The sequence below is a fragment of the Aythya ferina genome (assembly GCF_964211825.1).
Source record: "Aythya ferina genome assembly, chromosome: 1".
NCBI lineage: Eukaryota > Metazoa > Chordata > Aves > Anseriformes > Anatidae > Aythya > Aythya ferina.
In genome coordinates, this window is record NC_140296.1 from 133,192,160 (window position 1) to 133,217,741 (window position 25,582).

General features: G+C 42.3%; 1 protein-coding gene and 1 long non-coding RNA gene across 7 annotated transcripts in view; one reads left to right on the top strand and one right to left on the bottom strand.

Moving 5' to 3' along the window:
• The window catches only part of SULT4A1 (sulfotransferase family 4A member 1), a 37,820-nt gene extending 12,651 nt beyond the window's left edge, over positions 1-25,169 (bottom strand). For 2 of the 6 annotated variants that reach the window (XR_014688338.1, XR_014688339.1), the window contains exon 1: positions 24,853-25,169. Coding sequence is in view for 3 of the 6 variants with exons in the window: in XM_084505803.1 (XP_084361929.1) it covers positions 12,718-12,788; positions 19,638-19,795 (229 nt within the window). In the remaining 3 variants the exon portion in view is untranslated. Of the gene's footprint in view, positions 1-12,717; positions 12,789-19,637; positions 24,552-24,599; positions 24,766-24,852 lie in introns of those variants that run through there. The other 4 variants (XR_014688340.1, XM_084505803.1, XM_084505804.1 and 1 more) reach the window with 4 other exon arrangements.
• On the top strand, positions 3,271-8,441 carry LOC311429698. Its single transcript, XR_014688354.1, has 2 exons — positions 3,271-5,271; positions 5,732-8,441. It is a non-coding gene; the product is annotated as an uncharacterized lncRNA (long non-coding RNA).
• Positions 25,170-25,582: the final 413 nt, after the last annotated feature.

Below are 25,582 nucleotides of genomic sequence, written 5' to 3' on the forward strand. Positions count from 1 at the left end.
CTGACTTGGAAAAGTATTTTTCCTGAACTGGAAAGCATTTTATATATACTGAGTCTTACCCTATGAATGTTAGTTATGTAAATACTACTATCTCACTTTTAGAAATTAAAAAAAAATGAAGCTGACAGAGGTCATCCAAGTTCATTATAGTGACCAAGTTGCATTATAGTGACCATACCGGGAAACAGCCACAGTGTCCTCTATTCTAAACTGTAGGCAGTTCTACTGTTACATACTTATTTGAGTCTATTTATACTTCCATTTTATGGATTGGATAAACCACTGACCACATCAATGTGTAGTGAGTTAGTCATAAGCTTTAGAAGCCCTAATTATGTACCTTTCTCCAGTCTGAAGACACTTAAAAAGCAACCAATAAATAATATAGCCTTAATGACTGCACATTGGAAAGTTAAAAGGTATTCCAAATGTAAGTTTGAACAGGGAAACTATTTCAACTGATTTCACCTTCAGGCAGGTACGACTGGAAAGCCGGAAACACTCTAAACAGACTAACAGAATTCAGAGATATTCACCAGGGCCTTAAAAAGAGAAAAGCATGGGCTTTTGGTGAGATGGAGAAACAGAATGAGACAAGATCAAGTTGATCTAACAGTCAAGGGACCCCATGGTTTAAAAAGACAAGTCATGTGGATGTGGGAAATCCTGGATACTGTGACAGACTTACCAATTCTTTAACAATTTTGAGTAGTAAGGAAAACTAAACCAGGATTTATTCTCTTGTTACCTAAAGGACCAAATAACCCAAACCTATCTGCTTCATGACCTTGGAAAAACTAGCTGCAAATTTAGAAATCATGCCTTTTGGTCCCATTTATGTTGAAAATAATTTGCAAGTTGCAAGTAATTTGTAAATTCATTAAGTAATTCATGTTAGATATTATGACTGTATACATGAACAAAGCACAAATTCCTGTATGTTCTTCCAACAAAAAGAAAATTGTTGTATCATTATTCATATTATTATTTTTTTTAAATCTGTGCTAGGAGTAAGAAAAAAAAGTTTCACATACTGTAGAGGCTGGTTAGAGTGAACACAGTCTGGATGAAATACGAAAGAACACACCTCTCTAAAAATTGCTTTGGAAAATAAGTACTTCAAGACTTCTGTTTCCTGACTGATTGGTGAGTAAATTAAAATTGCTTGAAAAAAAATAAACTTTTACATTATCATCACCCAGAGACAGCTGTCACAGACTTAATACACACTTGCCTTTGAGGCTGTCCACTCTGCATTTTTAAGTCCAAGCACATATTTTATGTATTAAAATTAAGATACATAGGGTACTTCAGTATCAGTCCTTGTGACTCTGAATAAGCACAACCCTTGTTCTCATTAAATATTTATTCTGACAGAAGACATCCTGGTTCTCTGTAATTTATTTCTGTATTTCTAATTCTGCTTGAAAAAAAAAAAAAAAGCTATTACAGCAACCTCGTTCCATGAAAGGAAAAGGAATAACTGTGTAGGGATAAACTCCAACACCAGGACTTTCTAAGTCTCAATCTATCTCCTCTTAGCTGCTCTCTAGACAAAAAGACACCATTTCCACTGTGCCTCTGAATACAGGATGGATGCTGGGTTGAGGCAGGACTATGCTGAAAAATTCAGGAAAGCAGCATGTTCCCTCACAGCTCTTCACCAAGTCAACCAGGTAACTAGGAGGTAAAGGCTGAGAAGAACATTCCCCATGGCCTTACCTAGTTCTGCTCAGACCTGTGGCCATGTACTAGACTTGCCTTGTTTGCCAGCAAGATCCACGAAGCACTGGAGAGATAGGAAAAGACCTACTAAATGTCTTATAATCCACATAGTTTGTAGGAGGAATGGGGAAGAAGGTTTCTGATTTGGAGGAAAATGAGCCTCTGGAAGCTCAGAAGTCTTCACTGTTTTCATCTAAATGTGCTTCCATCAAAAATAATTATTCATTAAGAGTAATGCTGGGCACATGGCAGACAAAAAAATCTTGATCTTAAGACAGTACTTTGAATCTATGAACCTCAGTGCTAATAATAAGTATCCATACACACATACACATAAACTACTATAGCTACGCATGATTCTATGATTCAGTAGGATGCTGCACATACTCTAGTATCCTATTCTAATTCATATAGTGATAAATATTTCTGCAAACTCTTCTACAACAGGGAGGACTGTAAACTGATAGCATAGATACTTGGCCTCTGGCCAGCCAGCAGGTTAGTTTCTCCTCCCTACAGATGCATTATGATCTCTGATCCTGAATTCTCCCACCCATGAACTCTGTGCTAGTTTTCGCTTTTGACACCAAATATATTAGCCTGATTTTCTTCCACATTAGTACTCAATTTATCCTGCTTATGATTTTTATACCATAAAAATCATTTTATATCATGTCTTAATGCCAATCAAAAGCAGTGATTTAACTTTTGAGAACTCTGATTTTTTTGTACTTGTCCTCCTTTTCATTTATCCTCACCACACACACAAGCCTCATGTACAAAATTATCAACCTGATTTCCTCCATGTAAAAAAAAAAAAAAAAAAAAACTTGTTTAAAAAGAAAAAATAACTAAAAACATTTATATAAAATTATATATATACAACCTCTTCACATCTCTATTAGGATTAAGAACAACTCAGATCGCAATTACAGATACCAACAAAGCTGAACATTCGTTTGCTTTAGAAATGTTGGCTTAGCCTAGCAAGAGACAAATGGCAGCCCAAATTCCAGACCTAAATCCTAGGGCAGGATTTTCTACTCCATTTTCTAGATGCCCGAGCCTACACTGGGGCTAGCAAAGTTTATTAAATTTGCCACTGTGGAAGGTGAATGTGAGTCTTCTGTTGTTGCCCCTGACTTCCCATCTGGGTATAAAGTATATAGAAATTGTCTGTTTAAACCAACTGACATAAACTGATGTCTGTGAAGTATGAGAACTGCCATTTTATGGGGTTGGACCTAGAGTAAATTGCTGAAAATTAGGTTTTCAAAAGAAATTATGTGAATTGGGTATTAAAGCTGATTTAATCCCTCTGATAATCCCTGTTTATCACAAAACCTGGGCAGATTGAAATGTTACAGAAAATTTCTTAGTAAAAGGGGCAATAATGACACTTGTTGGAGAGAAGAGGAAAGCTAAAGAAAATTAAAGAAAATAAAATAAAGGAAGCTAAAGAGAAAAAAAAAAAAGTGCAGAGCTTACCTTTATACTCTCCAGATTTCTGGCCTGGCTGCCAACCATGATGCATTGTCACTTGAGGGCTCCTCACTTTTTAAGTGAAATTAAAGGAGCAGGTCACTAAGTGGAAAAGCTATCATTGATGTATATAAAGCCAAAGTTTTTTCTTGGAGCCAATCAGGGGATCTTGTGAATTCTCTAGTATTTTTCATCACCTTCTCCTTGTGTTTATGAATGCATGCACTTGTACTTGCATGCCTCACCTGGCATGGTACAGAAAGAGTGAACAGTCACAGACAAACAGGATAAATCTGTCAGCCTTTGGGCTTGAGGCACCAGATGCAACATTCATAAGTACCCAGTGATTCTATCCTGCCTTCTTCTAACTGTTGCAAATCCACATTTCATCCTAGAAGAAGAATACTGTCCCTGCTAACTCCAAGGTCATATTGCCAAAACAGAACTCATTAATGCCTATCCAATTTCAACTAAAATGAACCTAATCAGCAGAGGAACTTCAAAGTGCTGTACCCAAGAAACACTCTTCCCTGACAAGCTTTTTCGTTATGTCTATACAATGCCACAGGAGAAGCAGTGTTCCAATTTATCATATAATATCTGGAAAGAGATGGGATGGGAAAACAGCAATAATAAGCTACTGCCAGAACCTGCAGGTTTTTAAGAGATCCTTTTAAGTTACCTATGAAACTACATTTCTACTCTGTATAAGGGCATGTACAAAAGAAACTGTACATCACACCAGTTTGAAACTGTGCTAGTTGGGCTGTGCTGTCCTTTGCAGCCTAATGATATACAGAATCAGGACTCACTAAGAATCCTTCCACCCCACAAACACCCCTACAGAAACCCCTGCAATGAATGGGAACCCTCTTGCAAGGCCAGTGCCTCAGCAACACTAGCAAGGTTAGTTCACAACCATAATGTCTCTGCTTATCAGTAAGTCTAACTGCTCCAGCAGCAACCAGAAAGCATAGCAAGATAACCAGGACTTTGAAACACCTCCCAGTTATTCCTTTCTGTTTCTATATGTTATTTTCAACATCAAATACAGCCTCTGTAAGAGAGAGCATTATTTTTTTGCACAGATGTTCTCTGGCTCCTCTAAGTACCTTCTGGTCACTGGTACACTCACATGCAGCTATTGTACCTCACAGATTTCTTCCAAGTGAAGTGGCAGACACAAAGATGGATGCCTCCAGTGAAATTTTCCTTCCCTCCATTGTTTCTATTGTAGTTTATTTTAGTTTTCTCCCCCCCACTAACATGGGACAAGCCTGCAACTCAAAGATGTGAAGGTCTTTTGTATATTCTTTCTATTCATCCCTTGTAAGGAAAGTCATACTGAAAAACATAATAAATACTAATGTTAATATTAACAATTTTGTAGTACTCCCAATTGGTTGCACCTCATTTGATCTACCAGTGCTTGATCAAGTTTCAACAAATACAATGTAACAGACCCATTATGACTCATATGTGGATTTTTTTATAGCATTGGTAGACATAGAGTGCTCATTAAAAATGAGGGCTGCAAAGCTGTTACAGATTGGTCTAGCAAGTGCTGTAAAACAATTCTCCCACACAATTATAATTGCCTGCAAGCTCATTCCCCTTTCACTAATTTCAGTGTACATCTGCAGGTAAGTATGGCAAATTCATCTTTGTCCTATAGCAGGGGAGGGAAAATCAAATTTTTCCATTAGAGGAAAATGAATAAAAACCATAAAAACAAACCATAAAAATCTCTCTTCTTCAAGTCCATATGTCCTTGTTCTCCTACACCTTGGAATTCCAACTGTCCTAAGAACATGGATTTTTATTTTTATCACTTAAGGTTTTAATAATAAAAATTATATGTAGACCTTGATATTCCAATTCTTCTGTTCCTAGATGAGACTCATGATTCAGAATGAAGGCTGAAATTATGATGTTTATATTGCCAATATTTTTGACTGCCTCATTATGGTGCTGATTTTCAGAAGGAACTGAATACTTATGCTGAGATTAATGTCCCCTTTACTTGGCCTAAATGACTCTAAATTCAGTATTCACTTGTCCAAGGTGTTATAAATTAGACCACACAATTTACTGGTCTATTGAAATTATTTTATTAATCAAGTAAGCAGACACAAGCAAAACAGCGCTGGGCGGCTGGGGAGTCTCCGCTCCGCAACAGCACGCACCTTCCCTTTCCAGGGTAGCTATTTTATAGCAGTCGAGTTCCAGCTTATCGAGACCTATTGAACTGGCTGAGGCTGCGCAGTTTATTGTTGAGAGGGGGGGTCGTTGTTCCTCTGCTGGTGTTCACACGTTGTGCTCGTATTCAGGTGGGGGTAATGAAGCGGCAGACAGGATGTCTGGTTTCACTCAAGGATGTGTATCCAATACTCCCTCCTGTTATCTGCTTGCTTTAATCCTCCCCTTTACCAAGGCCGTTAATTTGTACAACCTTATCTCTTCAGCAGTTTCTCCAAATTCCTCAAAGACAATGAACAAACCCCCCACTAATTTATCACACAAGGAATCTGTGGAACATGAGGAAACTGAATCCAGATCCCGAAACTGATAGCAACAGCTTAAACATATTTGGATTTAAAACAAATGTTAACTGTATGATTTCCAATAACATTCAGTAAGTAGGGTCTTAGCTTTTTGGACTTATTAATCAGTTTAGTTTTCATTTAAGCTAATGGCTTTTAAAAACAGAACTAATAGGCTAAACTCTACTTGTCTTTCGCTAGACTTATATCAGAAAATACAGAACTGGGTCCATAAGGTCTGAGCTGTATTTTGAATATACAGCACCAGAGGCTGTAAACTGTATTCTATAAAAAGTGTATTCTATTTGGAGCTAAGAGGTACTTTTGTTTGGTTAAAAAAAAAGCTATTGCTGAACTGTTTACACACATCTATTATCCTTAGAAGCATTACTACTGTGGGAATAGAAATGTTGTTTTTGCAGAGTTACATTGTTTAGAAGGAGGGAATGTTGTACTGAGATATGCTTACAGTGATAAGAAAGTTTAGCAGGCGACCTTGTAAAATGCAGACAATCAGACTCCTTAGGACAATTAGGTGAAAATCATGGTGTCAAGTCAAGTCAGATAAGTGAAGAAACATTACCACTTCAAGCAGTAAAAATGTCAAAAGAAATTTGAAATTTAACAGGCCGGCAACTGAAGGCCATGCATTGTTTGTGAAGCATCAGATAGATTGTGAATCTGGATTACCCACTCAGTGGGGAAACAGGGGAGGGTCCTGCCATCAAAAGGTATATAAACTGTGTTTTGGAACTAGTAGATGCGCTCTCTCCTGCTTGTGGGGTGCCCGCCATTGCAATCGCGAATAAATTACTACTTCACTGAGATCCTCGCCTGAGCCTAAGTTACTGGCTACGGAGTGTTTCTCACACTACCATGTATAAGACCATATCCTAAAATAACAATAAACAGTTACAAAACAGTGTTATTTTCAGTTCATGCAGTAGCACTATTTTTAAAAGATGGCCCAAGTCCTAATGCTCCCTTACGTTAGGGCACTAACTACTCAAGCAAGTGTGGGATGAGAAATGCAGAATGAATCAAGGTGCATCCCAGACCAGGCACCAACTGTAAAGGCTTCACCATTGCCAAAAGCAAGGCAGATGATGCAGTGTGTTCCACTCCTAACAACAGCAACAGGAACAGCTCAGAAAAAGGCCTCCTTACACTAGTAACTGAAACATGCCAGGGCCTGTTCTCTGGGAGGACATGCTGGGCAGCCAAACTCGCATTCATAGAGATGAATTTCCCAAAACAAGACAGCCCCATCCGTAGCTTCCTGGAACCGTTCCCCGGCTCCAGCTACTTCCCACCCCATGCTAGGGAGCCTGCAGTCTGGGAAAGGGCAAACTGCACCAGGGAACAGGCTAGCAACAAAGCTATGTTGATGACAGCCTGCCCCTGGTGGACCCTGTCTTCAGTTTACCAGTGTAGACATGGAGAGCAGAAAACTAGATTGTCTATGTTCACTACTTTAGACTTCATAAAACCAGAAGAAAAACAGCTTGGGTCACAAGCTCCCTAAAATCTCTATCCAACCTGTTATAAATGAAGTCTCAACTAATCTGAATTTAGTAATATTTATAAAAGAAATATTTATAAAAGGTATAAAAGGCAAGTAAACAGCGCTGGGTATGCAGGGAGTCTACGCTCCACCAACACGCACACAGGAGCATCAAACATTCTAAATATATAGAACATTGATTTTACTTACTAAACCCGAATATGCCTATACAATAAGAAAAGGTAACAAACAATCCTTTAAATTCCATGACTTAACAGTCTCCATTTTCCATTCCTTTTGAACAATAAGTCTCGCTTTAAGTTGTCAAGCAACTCGGTCTTCGGGCCTTATGTATCCTATTCTTCCTGGATCGACAAAAAACGTATCAGTCTCCTTTTCAAGGCCAATAGGGCCTGGGTCAAAAGGCACGTTCAGGTCAACAGGGGGCATAACAGCAAAAGCCTTCGATGGCTGTAGCAGCAGAGGGGCCGATGGCGTAGCAGTCGGATCAGTAAAGGAGCCCGCAGCTCCCTCACTGTCTGGTAAACCACACGTTTGTGATTGTGGCCCCACAGGGCTCTTCAAGGCCTCAGAGATTGCTCGCCAGGTGCTGAGCAATCCCACTGCAACCTTGTCGCTTTTAGTTGCAGAGTCCCACACCTTGACCTCAGTTTGGTCCCATATTTCAGGAGCATAAACTGTCTGATTGTTAATAAGGACAATAAGCTGAAAGGTTACCAGGACAGTCTTTGTTCCTAAGGATGTATTTCCCCATAATGCGCAACTGCTTACCAGCGAGGGGCAGTTGTGTGCGCGGGTCCGCTTCTCTCAGCTTGAGCTTCTTTCCAGCTCTGGTGCACCTAATTTCCAGCAACTTTCAGTACGAGCTTCGTTGAGCGGTTTGCTGACTGGCCGAACCCATCTTCATGAGGTGATCAGTGTGCCTGTTCCTGTCCTGGTCTCTGTCCTGCTTGCTTGTTCATTTTCATTCCTTCATTCCTTCTTTCTATTTCATAATTGATGACATAACTTCATCAAGTTTCCTTTTTTCTTTTTTTTTTTTTTATCTTGAGGGCAGGCTCCCCTCTTATACCCTTTTATACCCTTCTCCCCACAGCAGTCCTTTTCAAAAAACAACTTTTCATTGGTCAAACAACTTTGCAAATAACAGCAACAGCAAACACCCAGAAACTTCCATGCCTTAACGGCTGGAGAATAAGCAACCCGAGACTGCATGGAGTCTCCTGAATCACCCTTCTTTGTTCCCTCTAAACTCTTTTACATTCCTGATGGCCTCATCGTTAAGAGTCTGATGTTACCATCAACCACGGGGCTTTCCGACCCCCATGGCCACACTCCCAAACCTCCCCCTTCTTTATTAATACTAACCATTTTCTCAACACGAATTACCACTCCATATATAACACAAACCATGGTTATGCCAATCCACTCTAACAGGCTGTAGACCACAAGGCAAAGGCCTCTTGCTGGGGACAGTTGGGGCAAAAAAATATTTCTCTATCCCTCTCAAACAAGCCATAATATCCTCTCAGCCTCTGAACTACAGCACGGAGTAGGTGCATACTACCAGCACTACAAACCAAGAGACAGGTCCAGATCCACAGATTGTTTTTTATCCCTAGATTTTGAGTAACAAGACAACACTGGTTTGTCTCTTTGCCTTTTGAATGATGAGTCAGGATTTATGCTCTGTAGCTTGTTCCCACATCCATGATTTTATCGTACCTAGGTGTTCCAGAATTTGTTACAGGTTCTTTACTGACAGCTGATACTGGTTGGTAGCTGAGAGGGGCGAAGGACTTTACTCATGGCCGTTCTCTTTAGGCCTTAGCTGGTCTGGTAAAATATGTCCCTGTCCATGGATGCTCCTGATGTCAGTACCAGATGACATCACCAATGGAGTAGCTTGTGTGAAGTTGTTCCAATTCACGTGAAACCACATCAGCTAAATTAACTTAAGGAGTTTATCTTTTTGGCATAAACTCACCAACCTAATTCTCCTTGAGACAAATGACAAATGAGAATGCATTCACACAAAATGCTCTGCAGACAGTTCTTTAAGACAAACAGCAGCCTAAGGACACTAAAACCCTGCACTACTGCAGATGCTTTTAAAAGAGGTTGTCTACCCATATCCTTAATTAATCCTCTCTTCCTGTTTCCACTCACCAAATAAAATATGCTGCCATGGCATAAGATAGCACAACACCCACCTCGTTAAAACAAAAAGAAAAAAAAAAATTATGGTATAACATCTCTGGAAGGAATATTACATGTTGGGAACATGGAAATAACATCTAGATCAATTAAAGCTGCGGTCTTGCTTGGTGCCTTACTATCTGACAGACAGAATTACATCCCTCTTTGCCCTTTCCACACTTATTCAAGGTTGACTAGGCCTGAAGTAAACCTAGTCCATTCAGTTGTCACCTTCTTTCCCTGGACTTCTCTCTGAACATCCTACTTTGGGCATCCTCATGACACAATTCAGAGAAAAGAGCCCTTTCGTAACTGCAATGTGAGCACAGGATCATGCAGTCATGACAAAGGGTAGGCCACCAGGAAAGTAATTCATGGAGGAAAGACTGCTTTTATTGCTTTAATTTTATGCTACTGGGCAGATTCTGTCTCAAACATCTGGAAATTATCTGGCAAACTTTGTCCATATAAACTATCAATGATAATTCTTCACAATGATGTGCCAATGGTGTACTACTAGACTTTCAAATCCTACTTTATCCCTGGAGCATAAATAAGATACATGCAGTTACCTCAGTCTAACCTCAACTGTATCCCAACCCCTGCTTTCTCTGCAGTCCCACTCCCACAGTCTTTTAAGGCCTACATGAAAAAGATGACCGAACTGCAGCACTCATTACCCCAGCAAGAGCTCAACTTAATCTCCAGCAAAAAGTTCCCCCATGGCATCGAATTCACCTCCATTTTTACACAGGTGACACAACACTGTACCAAGGATAAGGCAGAAAAGAACACTGCTGTAACGACAAGTCATTTTTTGTTTGTTTTTTAAATCACCCTGAAGGACTTCATCATGTTAATGAGAAGTCTTTAATTACCCTTAGCGCCACTGTTTTCTAGGACAACTATATCACTTTGTCTTGTACTACAATGTTGTAATACAGACTGCAGCTAAATGCAGTGAAGGCAGGAGACAACAGGGCTTCTGTATCAGAAACTTGTGTTGAGGTTGTTCTCATACCATTAGTGGTGAACCTGTTTCACTTCCCCTATGGTAAACATATCTTGGAGGATGCCTGTCACCACTTGAAGTGCTTTGGTTGGCATTCAGACTTGTGTTGTTGTCATGGTTTAACCCCGCCGGCAGCTAAACACCACAGAGCTGTTCGCTCACTCTCCCCCCTCCCTCTCTGGGATGGGGGAGAGAAACAGGAAAGCGAAGCCCGTGAGTTGAGATAAAGATAGTTTATTAAGAGGAAAATAATAATAGTAATAATAATAATAATAATAATAATAATAATAATAATAATAATAATAATAGTACTACTAATAACAATGTGTACAAACAAGTGATGCACAATGCAATTGCTCACCACCTGCTGACCGATGCCCAGCCCAACCCCGAGCAGTCCGGCCCCCTCCCCCGGCTAGCCAACCCTATATATTGTTTAGCATGATGTCAGATGGTATGGAATACCCCTTTGGCTAGTTTGGGTCAGCTGTCCTGGGTCTGTCCCCTCCCAGATCCTGCTGCACCCCCAGCCTGTCCGTTGGCAGGACAGAGCAAGAAGCTGAGACGTCCTTGGCTTGGTGTAAACAATTAAAACATCGGAGTGTTATCAGCACTCTTCTCATCTTCAGCCAAAACATAGCATTCTACCAGCTACTAGGAAAAAATTAACTCTCTCTTAACTGAAACCAGGACAGTTGTGAACAGAAATGCAATTCTATGCCTCGGTTTCAATCCCTTCCAGGAAAATTGTTGGACAAAGCTTGTCTACACATTAATGTATATTTGCATATATTAGGTGGTTAAATCACAAGAAGGATAAAGATCTAATCGGGAGTACAAAAGGGGATCTTCCAATCTATCACCATGGGTTTTCTCAGTATTGCTGCAAAATCCTTGAAGAGAGCACACTATTTCTGATAGGAAGTGCTGCTGATCCAACAGAAGCACTCACATTGATCATTATTAATGTGCACTTCAACTACATATGCATAAAGCAATCCAATTTTAGCAATGCCTGTAGCAGTTCTGTGCTACTCTGGCAACCCTGATCAGCAGTAAATAGGCTTTTAACTGGATAGTTAACCTGGGTTTATGATTGCCTTGCATCAGCAGGACATTGCAAAAGCAGCCTCTGTACTAGCAAATCTGTACTGCTGTGTGTATCTTCTGAACATGTGTCTCATCTCACCTGCTTCACATTTGTCTCATTTTGTTGGCTTGGATGAATTTATTACTCACATATTTGGACACAGTGAAGGGCTAATTCCGCACCCTTGTCTGTATCCCATGTGGTGATCTAATGTTATTACACATCATACAGAACTTGCAGCCTTATATAGGATGATGGCCTTCACATCCTGCACTATAAATGGTGGGTGGGTAAAAGCACATGAAATTAGCTTGCATTTTTTTAAATTATAGATGTACTTTGGCATTTAGTAATAAAAACCTCTCGGTAGTTGGTTCTCCACTGCTCCTCCTTTCACTTTATATCCTCTGCTATCTCAGCCACTGCCTCAGACTTAGCTAGCTAAACATTTCTTACACACTTTCTGCCTCTGATATGCTTCCTTTCTGCCATTTCTCAGTACCATGCATTTTCCTCGCAATGGGTCTCATAAGCCTATAGTCTCATCTGACCAAAATGTTATAAATGAATGTTTCCAAATGTTTCCTCTGACATGCCATGTGTGTCTGTGCACATATAGAGCAAAACATTCTTCTTGCTACTGAATCTGCAATGTGTTACAGGATTAACATATAACATAAATGGTTTATTTGGTCTGTATCAGTTTGTAAAGGACTTTGGTATAGAGAACCCTAATTATTTCAGCTCTTAAGCCACATCTCTCCAGATTCTCCAAAGTGTTACTGAAATTTTGCATGGGCTGAAAGTGATTAGATGCTGGGTGCTTCATGTTATTAATCCTTTGTTTGCTGCTCCCTTCCACCAAGCTAAAAAACAAAAACATTCCCATATAAAGGTATTATTATGTGCTCAGCTCTAATTCCTAGATGCTTGATTCAAATTTAGAGCTATAATTTGCTAGTTTATCTACAAAAATATAGATGGTAGATGATACCTTTTCTCTAAGAGAATTTCTAGTCATTATACATTAAACAAATTCTGTCAGAGATGAAATACATCCATATGCCTTCAATGGAAAATGCAGACAAAATGCTTAAATAACTTGTCCAAGATCAGAGTATCTGTAGCAAAGAAATCATACCAAATGTCCAGCGTACAAAAACTTGCATCACTTCTGAAGCAGCACTGATGGGACAATGCAGGCAGTAGTTTCTTCTCTCCGATATAGGGTGTTCAGTTTAGTAGGAATTTAAAGAAGAAATAAGTCGTTTAATAAAAGACTGCATAATAAGAATGAAGAATCACATGTGCTTAATCTAATTCAGTCTAATGTTCAAGCATTTTGCTTTACTTCATTAACATCTTCACTATGAAAGATGAACATTAACATGAAATGAGAATGAGTTGGGTTTAGCTGATTTACATAATTTTCTAATTCTTTAGTCTTTGAGGTCATATCATCTATCTAACCCAGTCAATACTGATTTCACATATGGGGAGAAGGTGAGCAGGCTGAGGAGCATTAGGGATTCGGAGAAGGAGGTCAGCTGGTGGGATCACTCTCTTACCATCCCTGAGACAGAAGCGACAGCAAAAGAAATTAAGGATCTCCTACTCTCTGACCACCATGCAGTAGAAGGGGACTTATGAGATGGGGAAATGGAAGCAGGTTTCTGTTCTGGGTGGCTGGTGAACCCCTCTCCGCTACCTCACCTTCCCAGGTGCTTTTACTCTACAAGGTATTAGGACAGGCAAATGATGATGTGGATGAAGGTCAATCCAGGTTAGAGGGATCACCTAGGGCAAGTCAGCCTACCCCCAGTATCATGACCACCTCTGTCACAAGAAAAAGAAAGGTTGTTGTCATAGGTGACAACAACCCCCTTATGAGGGGAACAGACGGCCCCATATGCCAACTGGACCCGACCCATAGGGAAGTCTGCTGCCTCCCCAGGGCCTGCGTAAGAGACATTACTGGAAAATGCTAGGCTGGTATGGCCCTCTGATTACTATCCATTATAGTTTTTTTCATGTCAGCAACGAGAAGTTTTTTCATGTAGCAAAAAGAAGACCAAGGACAATCATAAGGGACTTAGGGCCTTGAGGCAATTAGTTAAAGGATCAGGCACACAGCTAGTGTTTTCTTCTATCCCTCCAGTACCAGAGAGCAAGATTAAAAGGATTAGGCAGACCTAATATGTAGATCCACGGCTGGTGTCACCATCAGAATTTGGGGAGTTTTTGATCATGTGATAGTCTGCATAACACCAGGCCTGCTGGTGCCTGACAGGACACACCCTTCTAAGAGGGTGAAAAGGATGTTTACTCAACAGTCAGCAGGGCTGAGCTTAAACTAGTTTTGAAAGGGGAAATGGACAAAAACAGGCTTCTGGTGATAAACTACAGTACAGCTTAAACAAAACAAAGTGTGGGGTACAGTGAAGCACATTTGAAATAATTCTACACAAATGCACGCAGATAGAAGCCTTGGCTCTGTCCCAAACCTGGTGGGAAGTCATGTGACTGGTGTGTTACAACAGACAGTTACAGGCTCTTCAGACAGGACAGGCAGCGCAGAAGAGGCAGGGGGCTGGCACTATATGTAATGGAGGGCTGGGCTGTACAGAGCTTGCCATTGGTGATGACAACATAGTTGAGAGCCTCAGGGTAAGAATTAAGGGACAAAAAAGTAAGGCAGATGTCACTGTGGAAGTCTACTACAGACCACCCTGCCAGGATGACAACACTGATGAATTATTCTTTAATGACACCTCTAGATCAGCCACCCTTGTCCTTATGAGTGACTTTAACTTGGCAGATATTAGCTGGGAATACTGCACAGCTGATACAAACATCCAGGAGATTCCTAAAACACCCTGATGATAACTTCTTGGCACAGGTACTAAGGGAGCCAACCAGGAAAGGTATCTTCCTTGATTTGTTGCTTATAAAAAGAGAGGGTCTCATGGGTGAAGAGGCTGTCTTGGCTGTAGTGACCATGAAGTAGTTGAGTTTAAAATCTTTGGTGATAGGAAGAAAACTGCCATGAAAACTTGAACCCTGGACATGGGAAGAGCAGACTTCAGGCTCTGCATGGAACTAGTTAGTAACATCCCACAGGCAACTGCTTTTGAAACTATTGAGATCCACCAATGATGGTCACTTTCTAAGTACAACTCCTTGAGAGCACAGGAACAGACAATTCCAAAATATCAAAGTCAAGTAGGTGGGGCACAAGACTGGCTTGGCCTAGCAGGGATCTTTTTCTAGAGCTTAGGCAGAAAAAGAAAGTGTATGGCCACTGGAAACAAGGTCAGGCGACATGGGAGGACTACAGGGATGCTGCTTGCATTGTAGAGAAAAAATTCACACAGCCAAAGCTCAGAGTTGAAGTTGGCCAGTATCGTGGAGGACAATAAAAAGAGCTTTTTAAAATATGTTAACAGTAAAAGGAGGAGCAGAGATAACATTGGTCTATTACTTGATAAAAATGGTCACCTCACAAACAGGGACATAGACAAGGCAGAGACATTTAATGTCTTCTTCACTTCTGTCTCCGGTACCAATGATGGTAGTGTAATACACAATAAATGTTTGTTCATTGTCTTTTGTATTATAAAAACAAGGAGTTCTGTTTGAGGAATGGGAGTTGTGAAAACTCCCTGCTGAAGTAAGGAGCTGTATAATGCTTTGCTAGACACTATGAAAATTCTTTTGCTTAATGTAACAAAATAGAGAACCCCCTCCCCTTCTCTCCTTCTGCATCTCAGTAGCCTCTTTTGTTAAAAAAACACTGCTGCAAAGTTCATGTAACCATCTCCTGATAAGTTGTTAAACTAGTGTATCAACATCTTGCCTTCCTGTCTCACGCTGGGCCAACATGACCAAATAAAGAAAGAAGTTGAGCCACAACGCGGAGGAAGACTACGGCCTTCATCTTCACGACCACCAGAGGGACAGAGACGACCCCCTAGCAACAGTGCGCGCAGTCGCAGAATATACCAGGATGTGCTGCGTAATCCCAGAATTACCAAGATATAAAAAAGGACCCTGGCGGGGGTGAGGTGCGCACCGTTGGTGGAGCCGAGACTCCCCGGCCGCCCAGCGCTGTTTTGCTTGCTGTTGCTTACTCAATAAATTCCTTTCTATTATTAATGCAATGCTCTCTGAAAATTAATTAAGGGGGCAACTTATAACAGTAGGACCACGATTGCAGGAATGATAAACTCCCAACGAGCCCCAATCTTGTGCAGGATCTGCTGCTCCAGCTGGATGCATGCAAGTTTTCTTCCTCTTCCCTGAGTCTTCTTTCACAAAGCAAGTCACTTGAGTTTTGCACTACTTCACAGTAGGGAAGCAATTATGCTAGAGACCCAGAAATACCTAACAGGTATTAGGTAACTAGAGAATTCTTCCTCTTCTGAACCACTTGTTCTTTCTCTAGTAAGACCTCTTCACTGTCTTGATAAATGACTCATGAGAGAAAAATGAGAAAAACACTGCTAGCTAGATAACAAAAACAAGTTTTCCTAATGACAGATCTTTCCTCACCACCTTTAGTTCCTGCTTTATGCATGTAAGGACATATTCAATTCTACTCCCACTGAAATCAAGTCAAACGCATCAGTGGCAAACATCTCATTGTCTTCAATTCCTTGTTATTTGACATTTTTATTTATCATTTCTTCGCCTAGTAATAGTTAGGATTGAGTCAATACCAGATGATATTTTGAGCTATACATAAATAAAACAAAAGATAATCCCATTTCAAAAGGGTTTTCAAAGCACAGGAACCCAATGGCCCTGACCCCTACAAATAATTGTTTATAGGTCTTGCTTTCCTGTACCTGGGTGGTCCTCAATGGAGTGCACTTAAGAAGCAGTGTATTTACTCTTTTAATTGTTGGAAAGAATAAGGCTTCAGTCACCAAAAACCAAGAGCATGAAATCAAATTCAAATGTACCCTATATATCAGTCCCTATGACAGCTCACAGAACACTTCTCCATCACACAGTGCAGTTTGCTGACTCCTTTTTGTTTGTGCAAGAAGTCCATTCTTTCTGACTAGCTGAAGTAGAACTGAAGCACACTCATACCACATTAAAAAGGTTGGATATCTGAGTTTTACAAATTACTTAAGATAGGGAGAAACTGAAAAAATGACAGGATTGGAAAAGAGAAAAAGTTAAGTACCACCATTCTTACTTCCAAAATATTAACTTGTTCATGAAACTAACAGGTATGGTATCGTTGTAAATCACAGGGAAGAGCTTGTAAGCATGCATAATATTGCCTCACAAAACAGAGGACAAAGGAAAAAAAAAAATCCCAAATGTATTTTGTGTAAAAAATCTCTCAATTTTTAAGCCAACCTCATGATTTCTCAAGGCATGTCTCTGGGCCAGTAACACTTGAATTCACTCTTAAAAGATAAACCAATTAAAAACAAATTGATTAAACTCAAGTGACCAAAATCCTGCATAGAGAATAGGACTATAAATCCAGAATAGCAGAATATGGCTATTCTGCAAGATAAGAAACTGTTGTCAAAAAAATGTAACAACAAAACTCTTCCCAAGAGTTCCTTATGAGAACACTGGAAATTAAGCCAAATCAATCAACTTAACACACAAAACATCCATGTGGATGCCCTTGTTCCCTGAGGAGCCCTACTCCAACAGCATAAGGCTTTCTTAAACCTGCTATTAACCAGGGTAAACCTCTGCTACCCACTGCAGCTGACACATCGCTGTCTGACAGCTCTCAGCCCAGAAACTCCCACAGACTGGGCATATCCTTTCAGCCTGATTCTCGTCTTGTTTTTGTCTGCACAAATCAGGACTGTCAGCAGTGTTGGCCCTGTGTATGTCTGGGTCAGTGTGAAGAATCTGATTCCTTGTGCCCATGCTTATCAGTCTGCCACACCATGCAGGGGCAACTGGAACGCATACCTCACAGGTACCTCAAAAAAGTACAACTTACCAAGCCACATCTGGGATATGCTAATGGGATATGCTAAGAGGACACAAACACGCTGATTCCCTGACATAATACAATCACTGCAGCTTTGTGCAGACCTGCCACCTACTCACTGATTGCTATGTCAGGTCAGTGCAGATACATTAGCTAGTGAGCTAGATGTCCACAGAGTGCAGGACACCCCTACAAGCACAGCTCACGTGCAGCTATGTAAACTTAGCCAAGCGATAATGCTCTTTATATTGAAGGGTATTATTATGCAGTACAGTAACGTTCAAAGGCCTGAAACAGAAACCAGCCTTGCTAGTTAAGTGTAACGTCCCTGCCAAGAAATCACATAATCTGAGGACAACAAGAAGGATGGGATTGGAGAAGACAATGCACAATTTCCACAGTCATTTGGTATAACTTTTACAGTATATTTACTACAGACATTTTTCCCCTGTATTTTATAATACAGTCCCACAGACAATTGAAACTGATCAGAAGGTGAAGGGGAAGAAACAACTGCCTAGAAATAAGAAGTCCTTGAATAAATTTCACAGTCAAAGAAAAGCACATGCATCTCAATCCCCAGTGGCTCAAGCCTCCTTTTGCCTGAAGCACTCCCTTTGCGTGAGTGCTGAGTCTGATACAAATAATATTCTAGATGTTGATGAACAGAAGTCTGTTGATTTTAAGAGGATAATCAGACAAGCAAAGGAAAGTGAGGATTACACTGAAACTTCTATGTCTGGTTCACAACCCAGAAGCTTCTTCCACTGCTCTAACTGTCTAAGGATCAAAGAACTGTTTTCCTTACAACAAAAGAAGAAACACGAGGTACATGCAAGGAATAACAGATTACAGTACAAGGGAAATGGAAGAATGTAGACAGAGCCCCAGGACATGGCAGGGAAAGGGGACGGACAGAACAATAAACAAAGCTCCTTCCAGCCAGGGAGGGAGGATGGGAGGGATACCACTGTCCCAGCAAGAGGTGTTAGATTCAGGAGCACTGGAAATAGAAGAAGATAAGAGACTGGCATGCTTGCAGTGGGAGAGGTATACACAACAGGAGGAGGCACAAAACCCATGATGCATGCAATGCGCTTTTATCAGCAGGCACAACAGGAAGCAAGACTTTTTTCTGTACGTACAGAATCTTTTATGCGAATAAAATAATGGCAAGCTCAAACAAACCTTCTCCAGTTCATTTCATACAAGACTGAAGGTAAGTGTTAAGAAAGAATTTGAAAGATGAGAACTCAATGAATGTACACACAGGAAAACTGTCCTTGAACTGATGTGCAAATTTACTGTTGGTACTTCATTAAGCCTAAGGCCTAAAGTCAGCCATCATATTCCCTACAAGCTATTGGGTAGTTACTGAAATCCGATGCTGCAAGAAAAATCCAAAATGTTGTCTATAAAAAGACAGGCCTACAGACAGCTGAAGGCCATATCCAGCACTCCATTTCACAGTGAACAACAGGTCAGAGAGCAAGAGTTCTCATAAACTGACTGGACTTAAAGCTGATATTTGCCCAGCAACTGACATTTTCCCACACAGAAGTCCAGAACATTATTTGGCAAAATAATTGAAATTGGAGAGACAGCTCTGCTATTAATGTAAATAGCTCACTTTAACAAATTAACAGTTTTGCAAAAAGGTATTAATTTGTGGGCTTTGACCCAGGAACATTAAATGCACACTGATGCAGAACAGGTACAAGAGGGTATTAAGAAAGCTTGCCACTGCACATCAGTTATGATTAAAGCAAACAGAAAGATCTACAGCCAAGGGTTAGCATCATAAGCCACAGCAAAATACGTAAGTGAACCTGGAGTCAGTACTATACTTTAGGTGCTGAATTAATTCCACTGAAATCGTTGACCTTAGCAGACAGATAGTCTAACTCTTGGCATGGTGACTGGGGAAATAGCATGGAAGAATTTGCTTGTTCATTAATTCTGCAGTTTATTACGTTCATAAAGAATTCTAATTTCCAACTAGGGTACAAAACCCCCACAGTATGAGAGGGTTCCAGGAAAGTTATTACAGAGGTAGAACGTGCTTCTTCCCTAACACTGCATCTTACCTGTGAACCAAACTGTTGTGTGGGCTCCAATTATTTAATGCTATATGGAATAGTATTACTATACACTTGTAGTTACCATAAATCTCATTGCACCCTGCTTGCCGAGGCGAACGGCTCCGGGGCAGAAGCATTCTGCAGTAGAGCGGGAGATCGGACATGCAGGGCTAATTTATCCGGCACCGAGCCCGCTCGAGAGAGCCACCAGGACCCGGCAGCCCTCGCGAGGGAGGTGAATGAGGCGAGAATAGGGCGTAGGCGGAGCCAGCAGCGCCCCCTCCCCGGCTGTTCAAAAGCTGCCCCTAGGCAGTGCGGCGACCAGGACGGGCAAACAGGGCGTGGCACGTCAGAAGGGAGCGGCGCAGCAGCTAGCGCGGCACTTCGCGCAGGAAGGGCAGACCGTTCCCCCCTGCCCATACGAACACCTCCTCTAACAGTGGTCTACCGCTAGCTCAGCTGCAATGGTGTACACCAGGCACAGCGCTCTCTTCAAGTCTGTACACACCCAGACTGACTGCCCGCTCAAAAATGCAGCAGTTCAGGTCTCCCGGTGCAGGAAGTGCCTGAGCCTGTTGCTACCACCTGCGGGGGGCAGAGAGACTGTGTGCGTGAGGTGCGAGCAGGTGGACGACCTGGTTCGCCTCGTGGCAGAACTCAAGGAGGAGGTCAAGAGGTTGAGGGATACCAGGGAGTGTGAGCGAGAGATAGACTTGTGGAGCAACTCCCTGCATGGCCTGAAGGACAGGTGCCAGGCTGAGACACCCCAAATGGGGGTTGACCCCCTGCCCTGTTGCTGTTGGGCAGAGGGAGGGGACCTAGGAGTTGAGGAGGACTGGAAACAGGTCCCTGCTCGACATCGCAGGCGATGCCCCCCCCCCCACTGGCCCTACCTTCCCAGGTGCCCTTACACAACAGGTTTGAGGCCCTGGAGCTTGAGAGACCAGTAGCTGAGGAAGAGGTACAAAGTCTACCCAGGAGGATGCCTAGGGTGAGGAAGTTGACTCCACACCTCAGGACTGCCTCCACCAAGAAAGGCAGAAGGGTTATTGTTGTGGGCAACTCCCTTCTCAGGGGAACAGAGGAACCTATTTGTCAGCCTGACCCTACCCATAGGGAAGTCTGCTGCCTCCCTGGGGCCAGGGTCAGGGGCATTGCCAGAAAGCTTCCCAACCTGGTTTGCCCCTCTGGCTATTATCCTCTTTTAATAGTCCAGGCTAGCAGTGATGACATTGAAGAGAGAAGCCTGAAGATCATCAAACGGGACTTTAGGGGACTGGGACAGCTAGTGGATGGAGCGGGAGTACAGGTGGTGTTTTCGTCGATCCCTACGGTGGCAGGGAGGGGTACAGAGAGGACACGGAAAGTCCACCTGATAAACACATGGCTCAGAGGCTGGTGCCAACACAGAAATTTTGTTTTTTTTGACCATGGGGCGCTTTACTCAGCACCCAGCCTGATGGCCACAGATGGGTCCCTATCTCTAAGGGAAAACGCATCCTAGGCCAAGAGCTGGTGGGGCTCATTGAGGGGTCTTAAGCATACTGGCGTATGCTTCATTGGGTTAAAAACTGGCTGGGTAGCCAGGCCCAAAGAGTCATGGTGAATGGAGTCAAATCCAGTTGGAGGCCAGTCACTAGTGACGTTCCCCAGGGCTCAGTCCTCTTTAATATCTTTATCGATGATCTGGATGAGGGGATCAAGTGCACCCTCAGTAAGTTTGCAGATGACACCAAGTTAGGTGCGTGTGTCAATCTGCTCGAGGTTAGGAAGGCTCTGCAGGAGGATCTGGATAGGCTGGACCGATGGGCTGAGGCCAACTGTATGAAGTTCAACAAGGCCAAGTGTCGGGTCCTGCACCTGGGGCACAATAACCCCAAGCAGCACTACAGGCTGGGACATGAGTGGTTGGAAAGCTGCCAGGCGGAGAAGGACCTAGGAGTAATGGTGGATAGTCAGCTGAAAATGAGCCAGCAGTGTGCTCAGGTGGCCAAGAAGGCCAACAGCATCCTGGCTTGCATAAGAAACAGTGTGGCCAGCAGGGCTAGGGAAGTGATTGTCCCTCTGTACTTGGCTCTGGTGAGGCTGCACCTCGGGTACTGTGTTCAGTTTTGGGCCCCTCGCTACAAGAAGGACATGGAGGTGCTCAAGCGAGTCCAGAGAAGGGCAAGAAGCTGGTGAGGGGTCTGGAGAACAAGTCCTACAAGGAGCGGCTGAGGGAGCTGGGATTGTTCAGCCTGGAGAAAAGGAGGCTCAGGGGTGACCTTATCGCTCTCTACAGGTACCTTAAAGGAGGCTGTAGTGAGGTGGGGGTTGGTCTGTTCTCCCACGTGCCTAGCAACAGGATGAGGGGGAACAGGCTAAAGTTTGGATATTAGGAAGAACTTTACTGAGAGGGTTGTGAGGCATTGGAATGGGCTGCCCAGGGAAATGGTGGAGTCACCATCCCTGCAGGTCTTTAAAAGACGTTTAGATGTTGACCTTAACAATATGGTTTAGTGGAGGACTTGTTAGTATTAAGTCAGAGGTTGTACTCGATGATCTTGAGGTCTCTTCCAACCTAGACAATTCTGTGATTCTGCTCAGCCTGCCCATTTTACACTACAAACTTGCATGAAAGATGAAATGATCTTGGTCTTTGACTTGATCAATGACTTGATCTTTTCAACAGAGCAGAAGCCCACCTGATTTTAAATTATGTACCATGACAAAAAGGGTTTCTGTAATTAGTCCTAATAATATACATACATAAAAGCATACATGCACACTGACATATTTACATATCTGTTTAAATGAGTCTCTAGGTTTTAGGCACAAACTCATCCTAGTCCAGCAGCTACCAAAGTTGTTACCATTGATTGGATGCAGGAGTTAGGATTAAAGATGTAAGGAGTATCATTATTTAAGCATCTATCAGTGGAAATCACATTAAAGCAGAGTCATCTTCCATTAGGCTTATTGCATTACTCCCAGTAAGGCCACTGGTACATTCAGTTTTCAACCATTAATGGACCAGCCTTTTCCTGGATCGCTCCCAATTTGTAAATATCCATAACTATTTCCAAGCAATGTCTCCATCTCATGTTTAGAGAAGAAGCATCACCTAGTGCAGAGCATGTCTTCAAAATGGCATACATACTTCTACATCAGTCACTAGGAATACTGAAGCAGTTGTGATACCCCCACCTCCCAGAAACACAGACCGTAAGCCACTTGTGTATTTTCTTTGCCAGATAAACCAACACATGGTCAAAAGCTACTGATGGAGCCTTCTGATACTAAAATATGGTACAGGTCTCAGTAGGAGCTAGAAACACTTGCCTCTCACATCTAGCAGAAGGGCTTGTTTGTATATTTCTTCCACAATTTGTACAGATGGAAAGGTGGTGAAACAATGAACATGATTTCCTTTCATAAAAGTTTTCCATTAGACCTATCTGAAATTAGTGTATTTTTCTCTTCCTAAATTTCTGTTGTTGAAAATACTCTTGAAATTTTGTTCAAATGTAGTTTATTAACAGAAACTAGGAAACTAGGTCCCAAGCATGTTTTACATCTGAAGATTCCCCAAGAATGCCAAGGTATTTCATCCCTGTTAACTACATTTTGTGCACAAAACACGTTTTGTAAAACTACTTTTTTCCATTATGAGAATTCTGATCAGCTCCAGTTAACAGAAAAATCTGTCAATGCTGCTGAGAGACAGGAGGATGAAGCTGTAGTTAAGGTAATGGAGAAGAGCATGTGGTTCTGGATTCAATTTCTGGCTTTGATGTAGACTTCCTCTGTGACCTTGGGTAAATCAATGGAAACCATATTCAGGTTGTCTAATTTCTAGTGAAAGGCCTGTCCCTAGTTAGCAGACCCTTTCACAGTTGATTCAGAAACCCTAAATAAGGCACCAAGCCATAAGCCAGGTAGGATCAGTGGACAAAGCAAGTTCCAAGGGTTTCAGAAGACCTCAGGCCACCCAAAGGTGGTCTGTTGTCTCCTGGAGCTTGCAGACATTATGACTGTGTTTTAAAGTCTATTGCCGTGACAAGAACAGACTCAAGACCCATCCTAAATATAATCTGTCCTAGCAAGTAAAATACTACGGCACCTATTTTATTGTGAGGTGAGGCTGCCCCTCCAGTTCCTCCACACAACCCTGTACCTCCAGCTTCGGTGGTCCAGTTCTGCATCTCCCTTTTTGTCAGCTTTCACACTGTTAGTAAACCCTCCTATAGTAAAGCACCACCACTAGCTTTGTTAAGTGAGCAGTTACTTGTCACTGACCTTAGCTGGGGCTATGAGAGACCTATATTCACAAAATAATAGCAAATTACATATGATTATGCAAGTTGGCTTTCCATGGCCAACTGTATAGCCACCAAAACTAAACTATTCCCAGGTGACGTATTAACAGCTATTTTGTGCCTGGCTGCTAGAAACTAAGGTTAGGTGAGGATATTTAGCAATCTGTCAGTGCAAGGCTGGGGTGCTGTACTAACAGAGGTGCCCAGATTCACAAAAATAAAACCTTAAAACTGAAATAATTAAATTGTGTGCTTCCTGTATGCTATATAAGTCTTTACAAGAACAATAAGAATGCAGCTGCCTGGTCCTAATCCTAGCATTCTCGGGGCCATTTGCCAGCTTACAAACTAGCCCTATCCTCTCTAATACATGCATTTGTCAAGCTCTAGGTTGTCTTTAATAGCATAATTTTTAACTAAATGTTAAAAAAAAATATATATATATATATATATTTAAAACTCCTTGAGAAATGGCGTCACAACAGATGCTGCTTTTTTGAAAATGTATTTGTGCAGACTGAGAAGAAAAAAGCAAAGAACCCTTAATACAGCGAAATAAGAGCTAGTCAGTAAGCTGTGATACTGAAACATTTCACAAGGGCAATTACAGAGCTAATATCTGTGATCTCCACTGGACTTTGAATTTTCTAGAAAGCGATCATCCTGTTACCTGGAAAGAACCTCACTCCAGAAAGGGCTTCCGCAAGAATCCTTTGTGTTTGCTGCTGGTTTGCTTGGCCGCCTCGCCGAGCTACCATACTGCCGTCTCCGTGCGGTCAGCACCGCATCCCCCCGCGCCACTTTTAGGCGTTTCTGCACAGGAATCCCGGAGCTGGCAGCAGACACCCCGGCGGCGTAAGGCCGTGCCGGCGGCAGCGCAGAGTGCCCGGGCACACGTCCCCGGGGGACTGCCGCCCGCCTACCTGACTTAGGATAGGTGACGATCCAGACGTCGCTGTCCCTCACCGGGAAGTTAGCGATCTCCTCCATCTTCCCCCGGCAGAAGGGCGGCAGCCGCACCCCATTGTATTCGAAGTACTTGCTCTCGAACTCCCCCGGCGTGCTGGGGGTCTCGGCCTCACTCTCCGCCATCCTCGGCCTGGCCGGCGGAGAGGGAAGAGACCGGAGGGGGGGGAGGGGGGAGGTGCGGGAGCGCCCGGTTGCAGTGGGTGAAGCGAGGATCAGCCTCGGACCCCCAACACGCCTCCGCCCGCGCGCCCGCCCGGCGAAGGGGGAGCGCGCGCGGTGATGTCATGCGCGGCGCCGCCAACAGCCGCCAAACGCCTGTGGGTGAGCACCCAGGCGCTGCTGTTCAGGGTATTTAAGGCCTGCTGGCACCTGACAGAAAAGTATGAAAGGTCTACCCATCGGTTAAACTCTATATTAAAGAAATCAGGATAATTTTAGCTGTTTCGTCTGTTATAGATGAAAAGCCAGCAGTTCAATACACTTAGGCCTCTGTTAGTTCCAGGAAGGTTAGAAAAGAATTTTTATTTGCTTCTTTTAATGGTTGTTTGGCTGTATGTATGCTTCTAAAGTGATATTAAAGTATAACATTCTTTGAAAGTTTCAAATACAAGGTGTCTACAATAAATATAAACTTCAAAAAAAAAAAAAAAAAAACAACACATAAACAGGAAATTTGGGGAGGAG